Genomic DNA, 23457 nt, shown 5'->3' with positions numbered 1-23457 from the left:
AAATATTCTGACATTTGAATTTAGATTTTAGTGATTATTATTTAAGATTTAGTATTTAAGGGATGGATTTAAGTTTATAAAATTTTATAACTAATTATTAAACATTTTTTGACGTCTATTAAAAAAAATTTAGTCTTTTTATCACAAATTTAAGATATATATATATATATATATATATATATATATATATGAAAATAACTATTTTAAAAGTAAATTTGAAAAATAGTATCAAATTTATGGTAAAATTAAAATTTTCCATGTTTGCACATGTTTTTAAGAGTAACAAGTCACATATCACTTAACTAAAACTAGTTTGGAAATCACATATTTTTTAATGTTTTCCGGCTGTTCAAGTTTGGGCTTTCTCTAGGATCCCATTAAACCCACTGTTTTTTCCTACTCAGTCAATATTTGCTTATATGAATCACTTGTTTTGGAGAATTGAACCACCAATGGAAGATCATCTGTTTGCATAGATACTTTGGTATATATAGAAAGGCATTAACAATAAAGTTTTCAGTAATATATATGTTGACCCCAGGAATACCATTAAATTGGAAGAAACAGAAGCCACACTTTAACGTGAAGCACATACATCACTAACACTTCAGAACTCGCAAAATAGGGCTACAGAATCGTCATTACCTCAAAGACATGGCCCGGTGGTGTTTTACGGATGGATTATAGAAAGATCATGCTAACTTTTCGGAACAAGGATGGTACAATACTTTGGAAGAATTTGATGGACTAATGGAGACAAAAAAATATGAGGCCTAGTTTGACGCCACTTCACGCAGAAATGGAGACACTAATATGGGCTATGGAGAGTATGAGGAACTTAAGATAATTTCATGTCAAGTTTGCAACGGATTATTCTTAATTGGTGAAGATAGTTTTGGAACCGGAAGATGACAAGCATTTGCAAGTGATTTTGAAGATATCCAGAAACTGAAGGACAGCTTCTCGTGATCGAGATTATACATGTTTCAAGAACGTAGAATTCAAAGGCGGACAATCTCGCACGATACTACTCTGAAACAATCGTCTTTCATCAGTCATATAGATGCAGACTTACTAGGGTGGTTCATAAAATCCTAGCTAAGTTTGTATGCTGATGACAAAAAAAAACTTAACTAAAACTAGGAATGTGCATTTCAATTTTAAATCATTTTTGGTTTAGGTTCAGTTTGGTTTGTGTGGTTCTAAAAAACTTTAATAAGTCAACCAAAATTATTTTGGTTTAAGTTCGGTTTGATTTGTTGTCGGTTTAGTTTAATCAAATTAATTTTTATTTTTGGTTTAATTCGTTTAAGCAAATATAATTTATAAACTATAAAATAAAACATCATATAATAATTAAATCATTAAATTTTAATATTTTAATATTTTAATATAAACCATAATAATTAAATAGAAGAAATAATTCAATATTAAATCATTTTTCAAACATATTATAACTATCAGAGATAGCTTTCAGTTTCGATAATTGTCTAGGAATATCATATTTTATTTATTTTATTGTTATTTGTGTCTTTTTGTATTCATTTAAAGTAAAATGTATAAAATTATACTTAATTATATAGATTAGATGGTTAACTATTTTAAATCTGAACATTATTAATATATTTTGTTAATTTAATTAAGTACACTTTGATTTTTAAGTTTGTTTTAGTTTAAAACCAAACCAAACCGAACAGTTTGGATATATTGATTTGATTCAGATTGGTTGGATTTGGATTGGTTTGATTCGATTTTTTACCAACCCCTAAAAACCAAAGGATTAATCTATTAAATCAAATTTGAACATTTTATGATTGTTTAAAGAAAACTAAGTTCAACCAAAATTCTATTTTAGTCATATGACTATGTTTTTTTTTATTATTTACGTTAAATATCGATAAAACGAATGAATCAAAACGTCATAATCTATCAAATCATTTTTCGAACATTAATGAGTATACTTAGAAAACTCAGTTCAACCAAAATGTTTCCATTTCAATTCGTTATTCCACTATTTATCTAGCAAACGAATCAAAATAAGAATCAACCACTATAAAGAAAATCAGAATCAAGATAAGATGTTCTATCTGCTCCTGCTGCCACTACAACACCCATTATGAAAAATGTTCCATCAAAAATATCAACAAGAAGGTCCGAAAATTTTATGTTGCTGATCTCATAACCACAACACCTAATGCGAATGCATTCGAGAGTCTTTCTTGTTTTTCTGGGCTAGGTGACGTGGATGAAGCCGAGATAGAGCAGATGAGCTCTCTCAGCTTGACAAGAGGTGGAAGAAAGACAAAATTTCCTATCAAATGGAAAACAGTACAAGGGAGAGGAAAGCATGGTCCGCTTAGCCGTGGATCCAAACGCTTGCTATTATCTTTTATTTCATAGTTGGTTTTACTAATTTCTACCTAAGTAGTTTTATAGGTATGAAATTTTAACTATTATGATGCGATAATGTAAGCTTTATCTCACTATAGGATTTTAACGCTCTATCTTGTAAACGTATCATACTATATAAATTTGAAAGCAAGTCAAAAAAGTTTTGATGCTTTTGTTTACTGTTGACATTCTATTGCACTGTTCCAGCGTAAATAAGAGATATAATACGCAGCTCGTTCTTTTCATCTCACGGTATATCAGAACATGAAAGTTTGTAAACTATATATTAGTCGACTATGTGTTTATTTTAGGGCACATCTTTCAAATAGTTTTTTTTATATATTTGTCCCAGTCCTTTTTCGTTCTTGTTCCAAATACCGAAGACAAAAGTTTCAAAATTAACTTTAATTAATGGGTAAAAAATAATTATATACTTATTTAAAATTTACTTAATTATTTATTAATATACAAAAAATAAATTTTTAATTTTTTGAAAAAAAAATTGTTATTATTTTTTGCTTCAAAATTTTAATTAAAAACCTTCAAATTTCTTTTAATTCTAGTTTTAAAAAAATGTGTTTTTTATGCAATGAATTTTCTTTTTCATAGGTTTTAAAATACCTTCCAGAATGTAAATTATAACCTTCTTAATTCATAAAACAAATTATAAATTCAAAATTACATTTGTAAATGCGTAACTAGACTTCTTGACTGTAAATGTATATGTATATGTATATTTGGGGATGTGTTTCTAAATATGTATGAAATATTTGTGGATTTAACTTATATGCATATTTAGGAAATCATTAGCAATATATAAAATATTTCTAAATTTTTAAAAATTATTTATAAATATGTATAATATCTGTATAAAATTCAAATATCAAGGTATTCCTAAGACTTCAGGATATGTTATACATATTTAATTTGTTTTTGTTTTTAATTTTGTTTTTTTTGTATATCTTACAAAATATACATATGGTTTGAATTCATAAGGGTATTCATAAATATATATTCATGAATTTTTTTATAAATACACATGTATGAAAATTTTCTTAAATTTTATGAAGATATTATATATATTTATTCATATCTTCCTAAATTTAAGAACATATTATACATATTCAGTAAAAAAAATTCTAAATATTCATATAACTCAAACTCAAAAAGATATCATAAACATTCACAAATGTCATCTTAAATTTTTTTAAAAAAATTCCCAAATACAAATTTCAAAAAGAAAGTTTTCAAAAATTCTAAAAAAATATATATTTTCTGTTAATTTGAATTTTTTAATTTAAAGTTTTATTTATATATATTTTTAAAACTGGATATAATTATTTTCTTTATCTGTTTAACTAAAGCTAAACTGATCACTTCGATTTTTTTAATGTAATCTTAAATTTATTGATCTATCAGAAAATAGTGATATTTACATTGTCAAAAAAAAAAAGAGATTCTATGAACTGTAAACCTATCAATTACATTGTGTTTGCTGGAACAACCGACGAAAAAACATTTTTGAACCTTGTGTCTAGTTTAGGAAAAACATTTTTTGAAGCTATTTAAGGCAATTTTCCTTTTTTTATTGTTAAAAAGGTTATTTTAATATGAAAAGGTTAAAAGGATAGTGAAATACCATACTTCCACAATAGGAATAGTTTAAATAGAACTATTAATATATCACTTTATGTAAATGCATCTAACTTTTTAATGCATCTAATATTGCTACAAACGAAAAGGAAGAAGCAAAACAAAAACTAATATTTAAGCTGTCAATGAAGTGAAATTTTACAGTGGCTCTTGTAGGACGACTTTAGTAGGATACGAGTCATACGAGAATTAACTACACTACAAATGAAGATGAAGTGTTTTTACAAAACAAAAAGATAAAGTGTTAGCTTTGGTCTCTCCCATAATCTTTTAACTAATAAATGAATTGCAAAAACCATCGCACGGTGCCGAGATTTGTTCGCCATCTCCCTCACTTCAAAGACAATTAAAATCGACCACATATATCCATAATTCTAAAAAAACGTGTCTCATGTTTATCATCCAACATGCAAAGTTTTTTAGGTCAACCTCAAAACACAAAAAGGTAGAAAAGATATTATCGTGTCATAAATTGTTTCACCTTTCATTTAGGTTTCATTTTTTCTATATTTATACCCCCACTCGTCCTCGCTTCTCCCACCATCTAAAACACTCATTATTTCCCTTAGATCTCTTACATCTCTCCTTAGTGTCTTCTAATCCTTTTTCTCAATCACAAAAGAAAAAAAAATGGTTGCAAGCTGGCCTGAGCCCATTGTTTCAGTTCAAGCCTTGTCCCAAGCCGGCGTATCCACCGTCCCAAACCGGTATGTGAAACCCACGCATCAGAGACCGGTCTACAAGTCCGATCAATCCGGTCTTGACATGGAAATCCCCGTGCTAGACATGAGCGACATGTGGAGGAACCCAGAGGGGCTGAAGCGAGTGAGGAAAGCGTGTGAGGAGTGGGGTTTCTTCCAAGTGGTGAACCATGGTGTAGACCACGGGCTGATGGAGAGAGTGAGAGGAGCGTGGCGAGAGTTCTTTGATTTACCGGTAGAGATGAAACGAAAGTACGCAAACTCACCCGACACGTACGAAGGCTATGGAAGCAGGATTGGTGTTGTGAAAGATGCTAAATTAGATTGGAGTGACTATTTCTTCCTTAATTACTTGCCATCTTCCATAAGAAACCTTTCTATGTGGCCATCTCAGCCTCCTAAGATAAGGTATGCATATGCTGATATGCACAATACATATACACAATAAATACATATACACTATTACTCAGATTGATGGTGATACATAAACGGGATTTAGCCGAAAATAGTGATATAATATATCATACCGTTTAAGGGAATTGATAACATATGATCATTTTCTGATGGAAGAACACTAACTGTAATACCATTTTAACTTATAAAAAATTTCGATTAAATTTTATTTTTTATTTTAAAAATCGTCACTAATATTTTGTATATTTTGTGATAAAAAAAATACATACATAGATAATTTATTTGAACCATATTAATCAAAAATTTTAATATATTAAATTTTAATTTTTTATATAAATCTATGTATTTTATAAAGATATTAAGGCACTTTAACTATTAAAATACATGAGAAGATAGACTTGGATATGGAGGTCATATGACAAACCTGTTATTATATAAACGTCCATGACATTGGCTGTTCTTTTTTTCATCATCTACGTCTATATATTGTTTAGATATATAGTAGAAATACATATTTTATTTTCTGACTGTATATGCTTTTTGACGAAACCGTTCACTGGAAAAGATGTATTACTAGGTGAATGTTTGCATGGAGGACCAGGGGCGAAGCCAGAGCTACCACTATGGTGGCACATGCCCCCGTAATTTTATGAATATTAAGTTTTTTGTATGTAAAAGTACAAAGAAATCAGCTAGATAAGATGGTTTAGTTGTCTTGTGCACCCCTTAATGTCTCAAGTTTGAACCTTCCTTACTGCGTTATTAAATTTTGCACCCACAAGAAAATTATTCTGGATTCGCCCCTGTGGAGGACGTACGTAACACGCTGCTTGTGTGTGTTTTGATTTTTAGTTGTTGATGCATCTGATTTTTACCATTTTTTCTTCCCTTTTTTCTTTTGCATATGTACACACGTAGCCGTCTGGTCTATACGTTTGTTTAGGCACGTGTCTCATGTGTGAACACGTTTCACGTGGTCATCATACCCTGATAAGTGATGCCCATGTGAAACACGGATATATTCTAAACCTAATATATATATATATATATATGTATATATGTATACTATAATTATAACATTTTTGGTCGAATTATATACCTAAGTAATAATGTAAACCTAGTGTCTTATTTACGTCCTAACTTTTTACTATTAATTTGTTTGTTTACTGATGGTTAGTTCACAAATGTAGCAGTAAACCAATTTCACAAATAGTTGGTCTGTAAGCAACCACTATTAACTAATATTAAGAAAATGTTTTACTTAACTAATCATATGAATTTTCCGTTTTATATTTTATAGTTATACGTACCGATAATTGTAATTAACATTTGGAGGAAACAAATAATGTGCAGAGAATTGATCGAAGAGTACGGTGAAGAAGTGAAGAAACTGTGTGAGAGGTTGGTGGAAACATTGTCAGAGAGTTTAGGTTTAGAACCAAACCATCTCATGAAGGCCTTTGGAGGAGAAGATAAAGTCGGGGCTAGTCTGAGGGCTAATTTCTACCCAAAATGCCCTCAGCCACACCTAACTTTAGGTCTTTCTTCCCATTCTGACCCTGGTGGCATCACCATTGTCCTCTCCGACGAGAATGTAGCCGGCCTCCAGGTCCGACGTGGTGACTGCTGGGTTACTGTTAAATCCGTCCCCAATGCTTTGATTGTTAACATTGGAGATCAAGTTCAGGTATTGTTTCTTAGTTTGTACCTTGGTTTTTGTAATTACTCAATAACTTGGAGAACAGCACATCATTAAACCATAAAGTGGTTGTTTAGTGTTAGACGGGTTTTGGGTTGCTAAGCAACTCGGGATGGAAAGCACCCCACTACACTTTCACCTTGTTGCCAGGTGGATGAGACTATGCTTTGGGCTTCATTTGAATATCCAAAGAGACGGTTCATACTTTAATTGTTTCTATTCGCTAATGCATTGAGTTATAGGATGATAGTCTTTTTGGCGACTTCATATAATCTTCTTGGTATAATGTGATACTTGGAATAGTTCGTGCAATGAGATCATATGCGAGTACTAACCAAATACTATGTTGGCTCAAATTGTAGATTCTTAGCAATGGAATTTACAAAAGCGTGGAGCATCAGGTGATCGTTAATTCCGGTATGGATCGAGTCTCCTTGGCACTCTTCTACAACCCGAGAAGTGATATTCCGATCGGACCAGTGGAAGAACTCTTAACCGATAACCGACCTGCTCTTTATAAACCGATCAGGTTCGACGAGTATCGACTTATGATTAGGCAAAAGGGTCCTAGTGGGAAGAATCAAGTTGATTCATTGTTAGCAAGCACATGATAGTTCATTTACATCCCAAGTATAATCAGTACTTACTGCTACGTACTTATATAGTTGTACTTATATGTAAACTGTATACTTGCGCTATGTAAGAAATAAAAACTTTAATAAAAGGTATCAAATTAGATTCCCGAGTTACCTTTTTATTATTTATTTTGTCTCTCCTGAGGTCGCATATAAGTATGATAAGAAAAGTATTTTTAAAACACTGCCCTTCTCCTCTTTCACTAGTTTGTTTTTTATTACTCTATAATATTTTAAAATACATGAATAATGTGACTTAGTTTCTATAATATTTTAAAATACATGAATAATGTGACTTAGTTTCGTGCGTATGATTAAATCTGAAAAGTGTTAGGCGTGCTAAACTCTTTCACTATTAAGTTTAAAGTCATGTGCAAACATTGAATAGCAATGCATTATTGATATAGTACATAAAGTTTATTTGGGAATATATTTTACTTTCAAGCTTGTATCATGTATGTACAAAATATTGAAATAGTTTGATTAACAAAATAAGAAAATGAAACAAAGATTTAATATAGTTGGACAAAAAATTCAGTAGGACTCGACAACTAACTAACTATACTATACATGAAGATGAATAGTTAGGTTCTGGTTTCTCGCATAAGCTAATTAATTAATGACTTGCAAACCGTGGCACGGCGCCTAAATTGGTTCCCCATCTCCTTCACTTTTAAAGTCATCTAGAACACATAAATAAATTTTGACATCTATCAACAACTCTAAGAAAACGTGTCTTGTGTATGTTAATTGCCATTCAACTAGCGGAACATGCAAAGTTTATTAGGTCCCCTCATAAGTGACCAATAAAAAAGTGGAATAAAATATATCGTGTCAAATAAGATAAGTTTACGAGTGAAAACATTACGAATACATTAACTTCATATCTGTAATAAATCTTTAAAATTTAATATAAAGCTAGCTAACAAAAATAATAATTATTTATAAGATTCAAGATTTTCAAAAATTACAACTATATAAATTTTAAACACATGATTTTCAAACTTTAGGCCATATGTTATTGTAATATTCACAAAACTATATACTCTTTCTGTTTCAAAATACATGAAGTTTTAGGTTGAGACACAAATATAAAAACATTTATTTTTTATCTAAAAAGTATCATTAAAATATAAATTAATTATTATTCAACCAATCACAAAACATACTACAAAATATGATTGGTTACACAGTTTTTGATAAAGTTAAAAAGTACCTTGAAATATGAAAATATCATCTATTTTGAAACATCAAAAACCCACTAAAACATCAACAATTTTGAAACGGAAAGAGTATAAATTAATACTATAAATAGATTTCGAGGTTTTTCACATGTATAATGGTTGGCGGCGACAAAAACATTTTGCAGAATCCCTAAAACAACATCATAAGGAAGATGATGATATATTTACCATTATGTCACTCGTTAAAGAAACAATAAACATAATACTCGAACTTGGGGTATTTCAATCTAACTATCAACCAAGATACAGCAGTAACAACCGAAGGATCACAAATATAATATATATATATATTATGTGTAATAAAAAACATTTAGTATACATAAAAATTGATAATATATGTATAATTTATACATATAAAAGACAAAAAAATTCTCTGCGAGTACTTTCCGATTTTTTCCAATTTTTCACTAAATCGTTAAGTCCGGATGCACTGCACGCGTAGTGAGTTTCCAAACAAGGCTTAGGTGATTATTTAATCATGCATTTTAAACCAGCCGGTTCGAATATTATATCTGATTACACCCCATAGCTTCACCTTCTTCGAGGCAGTGTCTTCATCGTGGCTGCTCATTGAACGCAAGGGAGGCAGAGACCGTGACTTACTTCCCGGTGGTAGAAAAGAGATGGAGCGGTGTGTTGAAGAGGGAAGATAGGAGCGCGACGAAGAGAAGAGGAGACTCCGTGAGAGAGGAGATCAAGTGCTCCCATTGGTTGTTAGGTGGCTGAGGAGCACGACAAGGGTTTCAAGGTCTAAAATGAGATACTTTGTTAGTGGTTTGTTTGTGGTATGGTCAAAGGAATCATGCATTTTAACCGGCCTGGTTCGAAAATTTGGAATTAAACCGTGTAAATTTTTTGTTATGGTACATATCGGTTTAATCAAAACTGAAATGAATGAACCTCACTAAAGAGAGAAGGGAAACATTTCATAGAGAGCAAAAAATCACAAATTCTGAATCACTCTTAGCTTAGCACACGTTTCTCTGCGATTCAGTTTCTCCTCTTCCTCTAAAGGAGTAATATGTTTCTTTGTTAGTATTACTCCTTTCGAACTGATTACAGTTTGTTTGATCCACACTTCTTTCTCTTTTAACTCTTTGTCTATACTCATCAACAGTTCAAATTTTATTAACACTACTCTATCATGTTTTGACACAAAAGTGTTTAGAAAACCAGAATTCAAAAATCTAGTTTTACACATACATTTCCCTTTCTAATTCGGAGTGTAGACAATATATGACATTTCTTGAATAAGTGCATCGTTATGTTCCTGCATTGATAAGTTCCGAAGCTTCTTGAATCATTCTTCGGTGTAAACCGACATATCCCTTGAAAGTGTCGAAGACTCTTGAAGAGGTGCTACGGGAATTTGCAAAACAGGTCTAGGAGGCATTTCAAGAGCATCCAAACTTCCTTCCATCATCTCTACAACTCTGTTCATCGGTGGGCGTTCTGCTGGAGAAGACTGAATACACCACAAACCAACCAAACTCATCTTCTTTGCTAAGTCATGTTCTTCATTGCTAATTTCATTCTCGATAAGCCTCCTGGACTTTCCTGATTCAATATCCTTATATACCCACTCAGGAAAGTAGATTGAGCTTGTATTAGAAGCGGAGTCTTGATGAGCTCTTTCTTTATTCCTTGCGCCAATCATCTCCAGAACCAACATTCCGTAGCTATATACATCTGACTTGTGAGACACGCTCCCATAAACTCTTGAGATCATTTCTGGTGCAATGTACCCCACTGTACCTCTTGTGTCCAGCAATGACAATGCACTCTCTTTCTTCTCACAGAGCTTAGCGAGGCCAAAGTCCGAAACTTTGGGGCAAAAGTTTTCATCTAAGAGCACATTTTGTGGTTTGATGTCGAAATGTACAATCCTTGTTTTGCAGCCATGATGCAAGTACTCCAGACCTCGAGCAACTCCAAGCGCAACTTGATACAATGCCGTCCAGTCCAAATTCATCGAGGACTTGCCTGAGATGAATTTATCAAGGGACCCATTACCCAAAAATTCATATATAATTGCTCTTTTGGAACCTTCAGAGCAGAAACCAAGCAATGAAACAATGTTGTGATGAGAAGTTTGGCTCATGCTTGCAACTTCATTGGTGAAATCTTCACCATTACCCTTTGAATCTTTCAAGACCTTAACGGCAACCATACGGCCATCAGAAAGAGTTCCTCTATAAACAATTCCAAAGCCGCCTCTCCCAACCTCTTCTGCAAATGACTTTGTAATTCGTTTCACTTGTGCATAAGTGTAGTGTCTGAGTGGAATAAGAGACTTTAGGTTTTGCTGTCTCTTTCGTGCTTCTCTCTTCCCGATGAAACAAAGAAACAATGATAATATGACCAAGAACATAACAACGCCTGCTACTGAGCCCGAAACTAGAAAATCAGAGAAAATGGTGAGTCAAGTAACTTCAGTTTTAATGCACAGAAACAGTTCAAAGACTATCTTCCCAACACACTAACCTTTGCGAACTGTATTGATCAAAGACCCTGTTCAACCGTCCAAGAAGTAAAATTTTGTCAGAATGGAACCAAATCCCAAAGAAAGGTAAGAAAAAACGAACAGAACAAATGTTGAATTAAATAACTTTATTTTTAATAATTGGAAACAATTCAAAACCTATATTCCTATAGGAAATTGCAATCCTATGATGGTGAAAAAATTATAATTCACTAGCTAACCAATTGAAATTGACCTACTGTTTCCAAACTACAGCCTATGCTATTTGGTGTGAGAGAAATACTCGCCGGGTGGGATTGTGATGAGGTTGGTATCTTATACTATTTTAGTTATATGGCATAAAAAGATACTATTAAATCAGTCTTATATTATTTTAGTTATATGGAATAAAAAATACTATTAAATAGGGGTTGTGATGGGGTTAGTGTTCAACACTATTTTGGTTATATGGAATAATGGAATAGAAAACTCTGGAACTTTCAGTTCATTTACTCGTGCATCCTTGGACTTGCTATCTATAATAATTGGAATACACTTTTAAATTTAAAAAAATCTTCCATTCCATTTTTATCTCCTCATTTTACTTCATGTAGTGAATAAATATGTGGTAAATAAATCTGTGACATCCGCTTTGTAACGTTATGTGCTTTTAAATACTAGTGGTATTCAGAGTAGCAAAAAAAAAAAACCCCGACGTCATCTACTTTCTCAAGGTTACTTGCAACTGGCAACCTGTTAAACGAATGGGCAAAACCAAATGATATATGGTATAAATGTCTAACACTACATTATGTCAAAATCATTGACAATTACCTAATTTATGTTCAATATATTGCTACTTCACAAATAAACTCATTCCTATATAAATAAATGCGAATCAACTTGAAAAAAAACTTAAGAACAAAATGAATTGAATCAAATACTCGTTTAGGGTTTGTCTATTAATTATGCGAATGAAAAATAAATTTATAATCTTTTAGAGTTGTATTTATATTAGTCTAAAAGACTAAAACAATTTTCCTAAACCTAAAAGTCATACAGTACAAACGAACATCCAAAATTTACACTATGGTACTAACCTTTGTGAACTGTGTTGACCGACGACTCTGTTTAACAGTTCAACATATAAACTTTTTGTCAGAATGGAAGAGGAACCAAACTTAATCTGAAAAGTAAAAGAACAAAATTAAAGAAGACGGTGGTTTACCGTGAGTTCTCTTTCCAGAGTTACTACAGTTTTGGCCATGGGTCCCATCGTCACAATAGCAGACGAATCCACGTGAAGTTTGATTATATCCACAAGCACCCTTAGAATCTAGGCACATTGAGCAGTCTTGTCTAAGTTCAAGCTCGAAACCCTGTTCAAGAGTCTTCTTTAGAGTATCTGGATGCAGAGTGTGCAACTTCGATCCTGAAACCGGCATGCTGACTTCTTTTGTGCAATTCTCAGTGACATCCCTACTGTAGAATAAAGCAGACGAGCTGTTTATCACAACACAGTAGTTGTTTACACCTTCCTTCTGATCATTACATGGAAATTCTGTAACGTAACTGTAAGCTTCACTACTATAAAGAGATGGCAAGTCTTGGCAGCCATATAACATTGTTAGCCGATCGGTGTCACTAGCCAGTTGAAGGGCGCTTTGGGGGATTTGTCCATTTAGAGGGTTTGAAGGACAAAGATTGTCGATATAATCCGATCTTGCCAGTCTTATAATACGAGAGGTATAATTTGCTTTTAAGATTCTGAACTTCACGGAGGAGACAGTAATCTCTGCGAATCCACTGCTACAATCTAGGTTGAAGCCGGGGTTGCCGCAGGCTTCTCTGTCAAGTATCCAGAATGGGTATAAGAGACCGCCCTGATCACCACAGCGAAATGGTTTACTGCATCGTTTGTAATGATCATAAGCTGAGACATCCTCATCTGTGAAAACCGGCTCTGGAGCTTGGTCTGGAGGTAAGGCATTCACAAATTGTAAGAAAAAACCGGGTTGAATAGGAGCCATTGTCTCCAAACATTGATTCCCTGCAGAAGAGAAACAAAGTTAGGGCTTGTCGTGAAACCTTTAATGATGAAAATTTTGGGCGAACTTACCTTTGTATCTTGCAGCTGTGAATGGGAACTCTGTGATGATTCCATCGATACCGGCTCCAGTGACATATGAGTTTATCTCAACGGTTGGATCAGATAAGAAGTCAAATGGTTGAGATACAAACTCGTTCTGAAACAGTTCCACATAAACCGGGAGCTTAGACTTCTGCAGCTTCTCCACAACATTCGTTTGCCTAGTGATGAACGAATCAAATAAGGACAACACTGTTTCTTTTCTAACGACAACAGCGTTAGCAAATTTCTTTATGTCTTGGATAGCAGAGTCACTAATATCACCAATTTTTTCATCAACTTTGTAGACAGCCTCATACGTGCTCTGCTTCTTGAAGTCAACTAGAACCGAGCTTTCCGTTGACTGAATCATGACCTTTGTTGTGATTATTCCATTGTTGTAACCAGTTTCCGTAAGGGTATCGAGAACCGCTTTAACCACGTCAAGACCTTGCTTCTCTCTCAGGTACACTGCATTCTGAAGGACACAATAAAATTAAGTGGCTTTGCCATTATAAGACGTCATAGTTAATGGTCATAATATTAAGAGGTAGGAGAACTCACCTCTACACTGATCAAAACACCCGAGAGCGAAGTTGAATTCTTTGCCAAGTTTAGGAACTCAGAAAGCAAAATAAGCTTTCCAGAATTTCTCTCTTTCGGATTCCTGAACATAGTATATACCCTGTAGGGGTTTCCAATCGCAGCTGCGCAAAAAGATGGGAGAATATTTATCGTAACACTCAAGGTTTGTAATTTTGATCATCGAATATCAATCAAGCTAGGAGAAAATGTAAAATTGTTTCTTTTAAGTTAAGTAGGAGTAGAAACTTACGAGTCAAGCTCCGGATCTCAGCCCATGTGAGACTAAAAGTGTAAATCCCACCATTTGAGTTAATCTCAGGAACATGTGTTGAACGTTGCACGTAAGGTGTTTGCGAGATCATTGTGCTGTTCGAGAGATCTATTGATCTTGAGCAAAAGGGTATACCGTCGCTGGACATTTGGACGGAGCAATCAATAACATCAGCACCATCTTTGATAGCCTTATCATATGCCAGGTCTGTACATCCAGGATAGTCCCCACTCGCTCCATTTTTTGATATAACAAGAAAATCAACTGAATCATGAAACCAGTAGATAAAGTCAGCTACGTATAGGTTTCTTTTTTCTACTAGTCAAAAAAGAAATATGCAAAGTAATTACTCTTACTACCTTGTTTTGTAGCGTTTTTGTCAAGGTGCGAGAAACATTCTTGAGATAAATATGAGAAGAAAATAATCGATTTGAGTATTTCGAGCAATGTTTCAAGGACATAAATAAACCACTTGAAGAGATTTTGCTTACTAATGGATGAAGATGCAGTTATGGGAAAATCTGAGAGCACACCATCTACAGAGAAATTGCCATTGTCCACAAAGGATAGGTACTCAGTCATTGGATCGAAACTGTAGTCGTGAGCAATATCAATATCATTGGCAAAACCTGACACATACACTTGTAATCCTGCCTTGTGAGCATCTTGAACTAACGATGAAGGAGGAAGCAAGTACTGCATGTCATCAAGTGGCAATATGTAGGACTTTGGGACAAGAATCCCTGAAGCAAACGTTTTGATAAAAGTCAGGTTACTTAAGATAGAGCCGTAAGTTCGGTTTGTTGTCGGCTCAATTTCTTCTTTTCCAAGAAACTGGAACACGAAACTCGGTCCATTAGGCCCAAAACGGCCAGCAATTTTCTTAAAGAAATTCACTTCAGGGGAAGATATGTAGTCAATGGAAACATTTCCGGATATCAGAAAACTGCTCATGCTCAGATTCTGCTGCGCGTAGAACGCATCGTGCTGAACATTTAACCAAAAACTTTCTGGTTTTATCTGGGTGGTTACATCTTCAACCGTCGGAATCGGATACATTCCATCGAATTTTTCTGACCGAGATAATATTCCTCTGTTCACTGCAAACAGGTGAAAGCAAAAAGGACACATTTTTGAGACGTAACAAGAAAACCCGAAATTCTATTTTCCAACCGAGTCATAAACACTTACAAGTAACATTACTGAGTTCTCTCAAGGAGAATTCGATGGTGAACCAACCCTGCGTAGGGACTCCGTTAACCAGGTAAGATTTTTTTGCGATTTGGGTAAACAAATTCAATAGTTGAAGCGTTGTTTAGTTTTAAATCAGGAAAGCAAATCCCAGCTCCATCTTTGGTTAGCTGAACATCACACCATAGAGCAGCACCTGCTACACTTATCTGCTGTGCGGAACTGTAAGCATTGAGACTCGAATCTGGAAACAATCCAGAAAACCCACCACGAGCAATCACAAGTGGAGCATCACCTGGTAAAAACAAAGAAAAAGTAATCACAAATTATTTTTAAAAAAATGAAATAGCTATGATTATCCCAACTTCTACTACACATCTTTATAAAGAAAGTCCGAGTACTAATTTCTCTTGTTTTCTCCTAACTTTCACGTAAATTCATGCTTAAAGAAGGAGAGAGAAAGTGAGAGCACTCTCACCACTGAGTGTTTGCCATGGACCTCTAGATCTTTGAGCATCGGTTTGACCAGCAAACAGCTGAATCAGAACAACACCGCAGAGTAAAAACATCCAAGCTCGTAAACCTCGCCTTGTCGGATTACTTCGCTTGAAATTTGTTGGTGTTTCTTCCATCTCGGAGACCTAGTAAATCTTCAATAAGTTTCTCCAATTTTAACTCTAAACCAGATTAATTCAGTTCACTTTGTGGGGAAATTTCGTGTACTAACTCTATGTGGACAAAGTCTTGTTTGTCATTTTATTTTTGTTTTTACTAGAAAGATCGCTCATTTCTAAGACCTTTGTTGGTATAATCGAAAGGTCTACTACTGAGAATTTTCTATGAACATGATGCAAACACATGAAATAATATCTTCACGAAATATGAGAGAGACTTGTTGGTAAACTTATACCATACTTCCTCCAAAATCGGTGTGTATTCATGGTTCTAACTTATCGGTCACGGAAGACTAAGAAGACTAGAAAAGTCAACCATATGATTCTTTTCACCAGCAGCGACAAAAGCTTTATTGCAACACCCGGGTGGGAAAACCGGGTGCGCGGGTTGGGATCATGTGTAGGCAAACCATCGTATCCCACTAATGGTCCCACAAATCTCAGAGGTGTTCTATTCTGTTTAAATTCACAAACTCAACCATATCCATCACTTCTATTGAGTAAAACAATTCTAGAATAGTCTTTTCGTATGAATCATTATACAATCCAATGCAGAACGAGAACTGACTAACTGAAGACAATTAACAATGCAACTTCACACCATCATCATTCATTATAAAAACACAATCAGTTTCCATACCGTTAACCATAGATTCCTCTCTATCACTCTCATTTAACCTTTCTAAAATGGGGCTTTATATCAGTTGTCGGAATCAGTGTTTTAAATTTTGAAAGAAAATTGTGAATAATTGGAAACAAAATAAATTGTGGTATTTAAGAGAAATTGTCATATGCTGGAATACACAACATCAGTGAGGAAGATGCGATGTTTATATTAAGTTCTCCCCTGTTTTTATTTATTTTATTTTGGCTTGGGATTACTTCTAGCTTAAATTTTTGCAGTCGTAGTACAAACACTCTCTTTTTTTTTTTTATTATTATTATTATTTTTTAAATATTATATATTAATTTAATCAGTCTCAAAAATGGGGGATCGGAACAGTACACTTTGCCGGCGAACTGGGAAACATCACGGCTAGGTTACAGACAAGAACAGTACACTTTGCCGGCAAACACTCTCATTTTGATTAATGATATTCACATAATTATGAAAAAAAAAAAAAGATGATATGCGATGTTTGGAGATGATCATGATTCATGAGTAATGGGTTAGGGATCAAACCGATGAACACACTTAGCAAGCCTGTCTCTGACGAAACCACTGACTCCATATTCAGGCTTAATCACTATTCACCATGCCCTCTTATCAACAATAATACCAATGGTGGCAACAATGTGATCGGTTTTTGGCAGTGTTTTTAAAACTGGACCGGCTAGCGAACCAGAATTTTTTTGGGCCATGGATCATTATGGTTTGACCGGGTCTGAACCAGATTCGATCGGGTTTACTTAGGCTAAACTAAATTTAATGATATTTTATAAATAATGTGCATATTTTTACAAAATAGATTATATCAAATAAAATGTTTAAATAGTCATAATGTGTAGAAAAACTTTAAAATAAAAATAAAATCTAAAATCAATATGATAAACTTTATCCTCACATCTTTTCACTCTAAATTTTCATCACCTTTTAAAAAAATTATATACACATTAGGTAAAAGTTATATTTTGTTTTATGTGAACTTGACAAGTTTTCTTAAAGAAAGCAATTTTGTTTTGAAAAAAAAAGTTATATTTTGAAATACAAATTTTTTTTAATGTAGTAGTGCAACTCTATTTTTTGTAAACTATACATATAATGTTTTAGAAAAACGAAATTAATAAATACAAAATTTATAAATCTAACTTTATTGAAAAAAATCTTATTTATGTTAATTTGATTAAATTTTTACCAAATTATAATTAATATTAAAATCATATTTATAAGGTAGAATCATATTTTTTTACATAATAGTTTTTAAAGAAAACTCTAGTTTAAATAGTATCATAATATTATGAAAATCTTGCAAATGTTAAAATAAATTAGGTTAGTTTCTTAACTCTCACAAGTAAAAAGTATTATTTTAAAATTTAAAAAAAAAAGAATATAGCAAAAATGTTATTTAGAAGAAACAAATGGGAAAATACATTGGAGATAGTCTATACATAAAAGGAGAGTTTCATGTTTATCACTTTCATGGTACCATTATTCATTTTTACCATCATTAAAATAACATTTTCAAAAATACATTATTCATTAAGTGTCAAAAAGCCCTTATACATTTGTTCTATATATATATATATATACATATATATATATATATATATGTATATATATACATATATATATATATATAATAATTATTTAAATAAATTAAAAAAATATTCATTTTATTTTTCAAAATATTTTTTTCAAATTTCTTGTTGAAAATCAAAAATTATGTTTGAAACTATTTTTAAATTTTTTTATATTTTTAAGTATTTTTTTATATATTTATTAGAATACCAAATTTCACATTCTAAAATCTCTACCCCACTCTTCAACTCTAAACCGTAAGTCTAAATTAGTTAACCCTAGGGATATAAATATCTTTTACCATTTATTAAAAGTGAAGGTAAAAATAGTTAGTGTAAACATGAAAAGTGTACGAATGTGGTATTTGTGATAATTTCTCAAATATAAAGATAAAAATGTAGAATTTTTCTATATTTTTCTTAAAAATAAAAGAATACTCTATTATAGAATCATACATTGGAACAAAACTAACTCTATAATAAATATTTTTATTTAAAAGAAAATATTGAAATGTACATTGTAAATGCTCTTAGCCTTGTTGAATAATACAGAATAACCAAGCCATGTCAATAATCAATAATATTTATGATTAACTCTATATCGATCCAACTTTATGTTGACTGATACACCTTATCGTTCTAACAGTCGGTCTATGTAACGCCTAGTCGTCAGTAAAAAAAACGGTTTATTTTTCTAAAAACGATTAAAATCAGTCAATGCGGTACCCCGCACAGACACTAATCTCCTATAAAATGCATAATTACCATCTACCAATTTCTTTAACATTACATCTTATACTGTATAAATTCGCTTCACCTTCTTCATCGTCCTTCTACAGACTGGACAACTCCCAGCAGCTTCTGCTATCCTGTGCACATATTTGGATCAATCTCAATACGATAATTAACAACATTTTTCTTGATCCAGTAGATTTGATATATATACAGTTGTATATTATATTAGCTCATGCTGAGAGACGTATTAGTTTGAGAAAAACTTACTTTGTTCCACACTGATAACAAGAGACGCAATGGCCACAGGGGAGGAAAAAGCAATCTCGTCTAGCATCAAAACAAATGGCACATAGACGTCTAGTGCTATTACTTGCTTCACCCTCATTACCAGTAAAGTCTTCAAGATCAGCATCATCTGCTGCAAAAGACTCATTAGACGAACCCATGCTTGAACCATCTTCATCTTTGTTTACAAGTAGTCGTGTTCTAGCTGAATCATTTTGGGTTTGATCTATCTCTTCACCATCACACTGTAACCTTTTCCAGAGTTGTATAGCTACCAGCATGAAGCAAGTCACCAAACCTAAAAACAGAAACTTTCCATTGCTCAAATCTGATTATAAATTGCTTTAAAATAATTGAAATATATTCAACCTGTGCCGACAACATATGAAGTCCATCTAGGTTGATATGAGAACCTGATACACCATTCTTCTTCAACTGATGCTCCCTAAGCTCAGAGGTAATGAGAAGTGAGCATGTAATATATACAGATTCTGTGGGTGTGTTTCCTTGTGAATGCATACCTGTGTTGGTGCTGGTGAAGTTAAGACAATAGAGTTTCCAACAAGAGACATTGCATTGAATGTGCACTCTCCGTTGCTGAAGGTACACTTGTAGAATGATTGTTTAGTATCATACAAGATAGCCCTCACATCAATATCCAGTTCCACCTGAACAAAAAAAGCATCTCAAGTAAATAAAGTGGACATGAGCAAGAAGAAACACAACAGAAACAAAAACAAAACTTATTCCTAAGTCATCATTACCTCTACGTCCTTCACGTTGGAGTTAGCCACAGCCACATAATAACTTGAAGACTTACTTATCTTCACTTCAATTACACCACTACCTGTATAGGACTTTTGTTTAACTCCTGAGACAACCAATACATTTAAGTTGGAACTTCTATTTGAGTAACCTCGAATCAGATTCCATGAGAGAGCTGTGTTCTGTGATGCATGTTCCTCCAACAACTGATAAGAGTCCGTTCCTATGATTTGAGAGCATTAAAATAATCAGTTGACATCCCTAAAAGGTAAGACTTACAAAGAAACTATTCAATCATATCAAGACTTCTACCCTGTATTTCCTTATTTTATTAAGAGTTAATGGTCTAGTTAGGAAAGTTGTCGACTTTGCATATGGGTTTTATGAATCTGTTTTGTGTATTACTATCATGATTGTTCAATCAAATCTATATTAACTGTATCAAACAAGAAGGCAAGCATAGAAAAATGACCAAAAAGAATTAAAAAAAAAAAAAGAGATCACAACCGAATATAAACCAACCAACCTTCATCGACCACAAGCCGAAGTGAACGGCCTTCTGGTTTGACTCTATATGAAATATTCAACGAAGCTCCTTTGTTCAGATAGTATGGCCATTCCTGAAAAAAGTTAAATCAGGTAAGTTTGAATCTTTTGACTTCAGGTTTTCATGAGAATCTTTAAACATACCTTGTAAGAGTTATGAGAGACAGAGGCCAAGCGAGATTCAGACCAGTTCACTACAACATCAAGAGGAGGAGATGTATAGAACCCAAATAACTCAAGTCCAGATTTTGAATCATCTAACTCTTTCACCTAACCAAACAAGAAAAAAGAAACATTCTCAGCAACTTAGCAGTGCCTCTCCTGATAGAGAGTAAAACCAGACAACAACCTTTACGCTTTGGACAAAAATGGTGTTTGGTTCGATAAGAATGGAAGAGTTAGGTCCAATCCAGACATTTCTTGGTCCGTAAACACCAACAATCATAGCCATCGACACTGAGTCAACGAGAATCAGTCAAATTCAGACAACAGTTCCAAGACTTTCAAAAACAGAGCAAAGTCAAAAGAGTGTCGGAAACAAACCAAAGAACCAGAAAATGATAACCACAGCGAAGCAGGACACGCGTTGTTCAACACCGGCCACTGAAGCGGTCCCAAGATCGGGTCGGTTTAAATCTCCTGCATACCGATGATCAAACCGGGGATCAAACTCTTGGTTAACGTCTTCTTCCTCTGTATTAGAAGATGAAGAAGAAGACACATAGGGGAGAAGAGGAGGAGCTGAATCCATCTCGGGCAATCTAGAGAGAGGGAGAGGAATCAGGAGATGGGTGAAGGAGAGGATGATGAAACTGACGAAACCTTTTTAAGATATTAAGAAGGAGAAAGACCTGAGAATGTGTGAGGAGGAGGTGGATCCATGGAGATAATTAAAGTAATGGTTACACTGTTTGAAAATGGTAGTATCACCTGCGAGTCTCCGTCTTTTCTCTCAGTCGGTAAACGACGGTGGTTAACGCTTTATAATGTTTGACTTCTTTGAGGGTACTTTTGTAATAAACTAATGTAGTAATATTATCCTTCATGTGAGTTGTTTTAAAATGATAAATATGTATGCATTAATAAGCAATTTATATATAAATGAATCATGATGTAAATAAAAACAAGATTAGTTCATCTGAAATATTATATCTACTGTATTAAAAATAGAGTTATTTTTAAAAACTCTGCTATAGAAGAGTTATAGTTGGACCATTTACTTAGTAATTTAACATATTAACCTAAATATATTCATATAATTTTTTTTGGAATAAACGTAAATGATATTAATATCTAAATAATTTTTCGTAAATCTAAATCCATAATCTGTTAAATTTTATAATATTAAATTTTTATAAAGAAAAACAACCAATAATTTATTTTGTGTACGATTTCTATGTACGATTTTGTGGTGATAATAAAATACAAAATGAAATATAATATATTAAATAAAAAAAATATTTTCTAAAAATATTATTAACTAATTTAATTTAGTCACATATAAACATGTCGAAATTACAAATATTCAAACAAAAACTTGGAAAGTAGTAGTTATTCATATAAAACTAATGTTTAAATTAATTTTTTTAATATGGTGTTATATTTTTAAACAAACAAATAAACAATTGGTTAATATATGAATAGTAAAATTTCATCAAAAATCAAATTTCACCAATTCTAAAATTGATATGAAACATATATCTTTATAATTTATCTTTATTATAAATGTTATTTTAAAACAAAAATGCATCTGCTCGAATGGAGGGTTTCAACTTTAGTATACTCATACATTTTATACTAGTCATGAGGAACCCTAAGTCATCATTAGATATAACATATTAAGTCAGATGTACTCAACTAAAAGTTTGAGGTGATTTGTGTTAAAATGAAAAAATAATTATTATTCAATCACAAATTTAAGAAAATAAAATAAAATCTAATGTTATTAAATTTGTTATTTGAAAAACTAATTTGATAATCCACTTTTATTGAATAAGTTTTAAGTTATGTATTTTCAATCTTTCTAATCATTTTATAATGTTGATATAATTTTTTAAAAAAAAAAATCAAATCTCATAGCTTTGCTAAAGATCACTTAACTATTGATTAAATACAATGTTGTAATTTGTAATACAATGCTGTTCTTATCTGAAACAGGACTAATATGTTATTATTGAAGATAACATATTGAATTTATTTGCATGCATCATGGTCGTGGTTTACGTGTCTAAATTTATCAAAATATGAATTAAACTCTCAACTCCTAAGAGGAGTATAAGTTTAAGATGCCCAAAAAAGTCAGCGCTAAGGTTCCCTGTCTAAAATATTATATAAAGCTCTATATATCTTAGATTAGTCCGGAGAGAGAGTAAACCAAACCATACTAAATCTTTTCATGCAGATATATATATTTATCTGAAATAGATTCATTGTGTCATTAGAGGATAACATATTGAATCTATACGCATGCTGGTAACTTACATTTGTCTCTATCTATCCAAATGAAAAGAGAAAAAAAGTCAAACATTATGATTAAGCTTGTTCAAAATATTATATAAGCTTCATATATCCTTAGACTAGTTGGGAGGAAGAATAACGTATTTGTAGAATATGAAATATCAAACCATTAAATTATATCACAACTGATTTAACCACTAAAATAAACCTATTTGGATCCTTGGGCTTAATTTTAATCATGAAACCCAAAGAAAACTTATACTGTAGACATTTTGAGTCTTTTCTTTCAAACTAAACAAAAAAATTGTGGGATCCCAATGGTTGTGCATTGTCAGCCCATGTCAAAAGTAGAATCTGTATACCAGTAGTCATATGAGATGAAGA

At 32.6% G+C, this 23457-nt stretch overlaps 2 protein-coding genes and 1 pseudogene across 3 annotated transcripts; 1 reads left to right on the top strand and 2 right to left on the bottom strand.

Annotated features, from left to right (window-relative positions):
• Positions 1–248: 248 nt before the first annotated feature.
• On the top strand, positions 249–8009 carry LOC103857763 (probable 2-oxoglutarate-dependent dioxygenase ANS). The gene is made up of 3 exons (XM_009134988.3): positions 249–5153; positions 6513–6846; positions 7221–8009. The coding sequence occupies exons 1-3, from the start codon at positions 4675–4677 to the stop codon at positions 7467–7469; spliced, it is 1062 nt and encodes a 353-aa protein (XP_009133236.1). The 5' UTR covers positions 249–4674; the 3' UTR covers positions 7470–8009.
• A 1832-nt stretch (positions 8010–9841) lies between these two features.
• On the bottom strand, positions 9842–18169 carry LOC103857764 (annotated as a pseudogene).
• A 681-nt stretch (positions 18170–18850) lies between these two features.
• LOC103857765 (E3 ubiquitin-protein ligase APD1) lies at positions 18851–23305 on the bottom strand. Of its 2 annotated transcripts, none has more exons than XM_009134991.3 (11): positions 21468–23305; positions 21160–21255; positions 20966–21072; positions 20761–20886; positions 20597–20690; positions 20222–20293; positions 20070–20152; positions 19827–19973; positions 19675–19750; positions 19288–19603; positions 18851–19154 (listed from the first exon to the last, which is right to left on the bottom strand). In XM_009134991.3, exons 1-11 carry the CDS (start codon positions 21496–21498, stop codon positions 19079–19081), a joined length of 1224 nt encoding a protein of 407 aa, XP_009133239.1. In that variant the 5' UTR covers positions 21499–23305; the 3' UTR covers positions 18851–19078. The 2 variants fall into 2 exon arrangements, with proteins under 2 accessions (XP_009133239.1, XP_009133238.1); XM_009134990.3 differs by having other exon boundaries at positions 21160–21377; positions 21468–21584.
• Between the last annotated feature and the right edge of the window lie 152 nt (positions 23306–23457).

The sequence above is a fragment of the Brassica rapa genome, chromosome A03 (genome assembly GCF_000309985.2).
Source record: "Brassica rapa cultivar Chiifu-401-42 chromosome A03, CAAS_Brap_v3.01, whole genome shotgun sequence".
In the NCBI taxonomy this organism is placed as follows: domain Eukaryota; kingdom Viridiplantae; phylum Streptophyta; class Magnoliopsida; order Brassicales; family Brassicaceae; genus Brassica; species Brassica rapa.
The sequence above is the reverse complement of the archived record's forward strand: the minus strand, read 5'-3'. Positions and strand labels throughout refer to the sequence as shown.

What these genes read in the sequence shown, in the direction of transcription:
- LOC103857763 (XM_009134988.3), top strand. Translation starts at nt 4,675, where the DNA reads ATGGTTGCAAGCTGGCCTGAGCCCATTGTTTCAGTTCAAGCCTTGTCC. An exon ending in TCTCAGCCTCCTAAGATAAG is followed by an intron (nt 5,154 to 6,512) that starts GTATGCATATGC and finishes AATAATGTGCAG; the next exon opens with AGAATTGATCGAAGAGTACG. An exon ending in ACATTGGAGATCAAGTTCAG is followed by an intron (nt 6,847 to 7,220) that starts GTATTGTTTCTT and finishes CTCAAATTGTAG; the next exon opens with ATTCTTAGCAATGGAATTTA.
- LOC103857765 (XM_009134990.3), bottom strand. Translation starts at nt 21,367, where the DNA reads ATGGATTCAGCTCCTCCTCTTCTCCCCTATGTGTCTTCTTCTTCATCT. An exon ending in CTCATGGAATCTGATTCGAG is followed by an intron (nt 20,153 to 20,221) that starts GTTACTCAAATA and finishes AGTCCTATACAG; the next exon opens with GTAGTGGTGTAATTGAAGTG. An exon ending in CTTCACCAGCACCAACACAG is followed by an intron (nt 19,751 to 19,826) that starts GTATGCATTCAC and finishes CTCTGAGCTTAG; the next exon opens with GGAGCATCAGTTGAAGAAGA.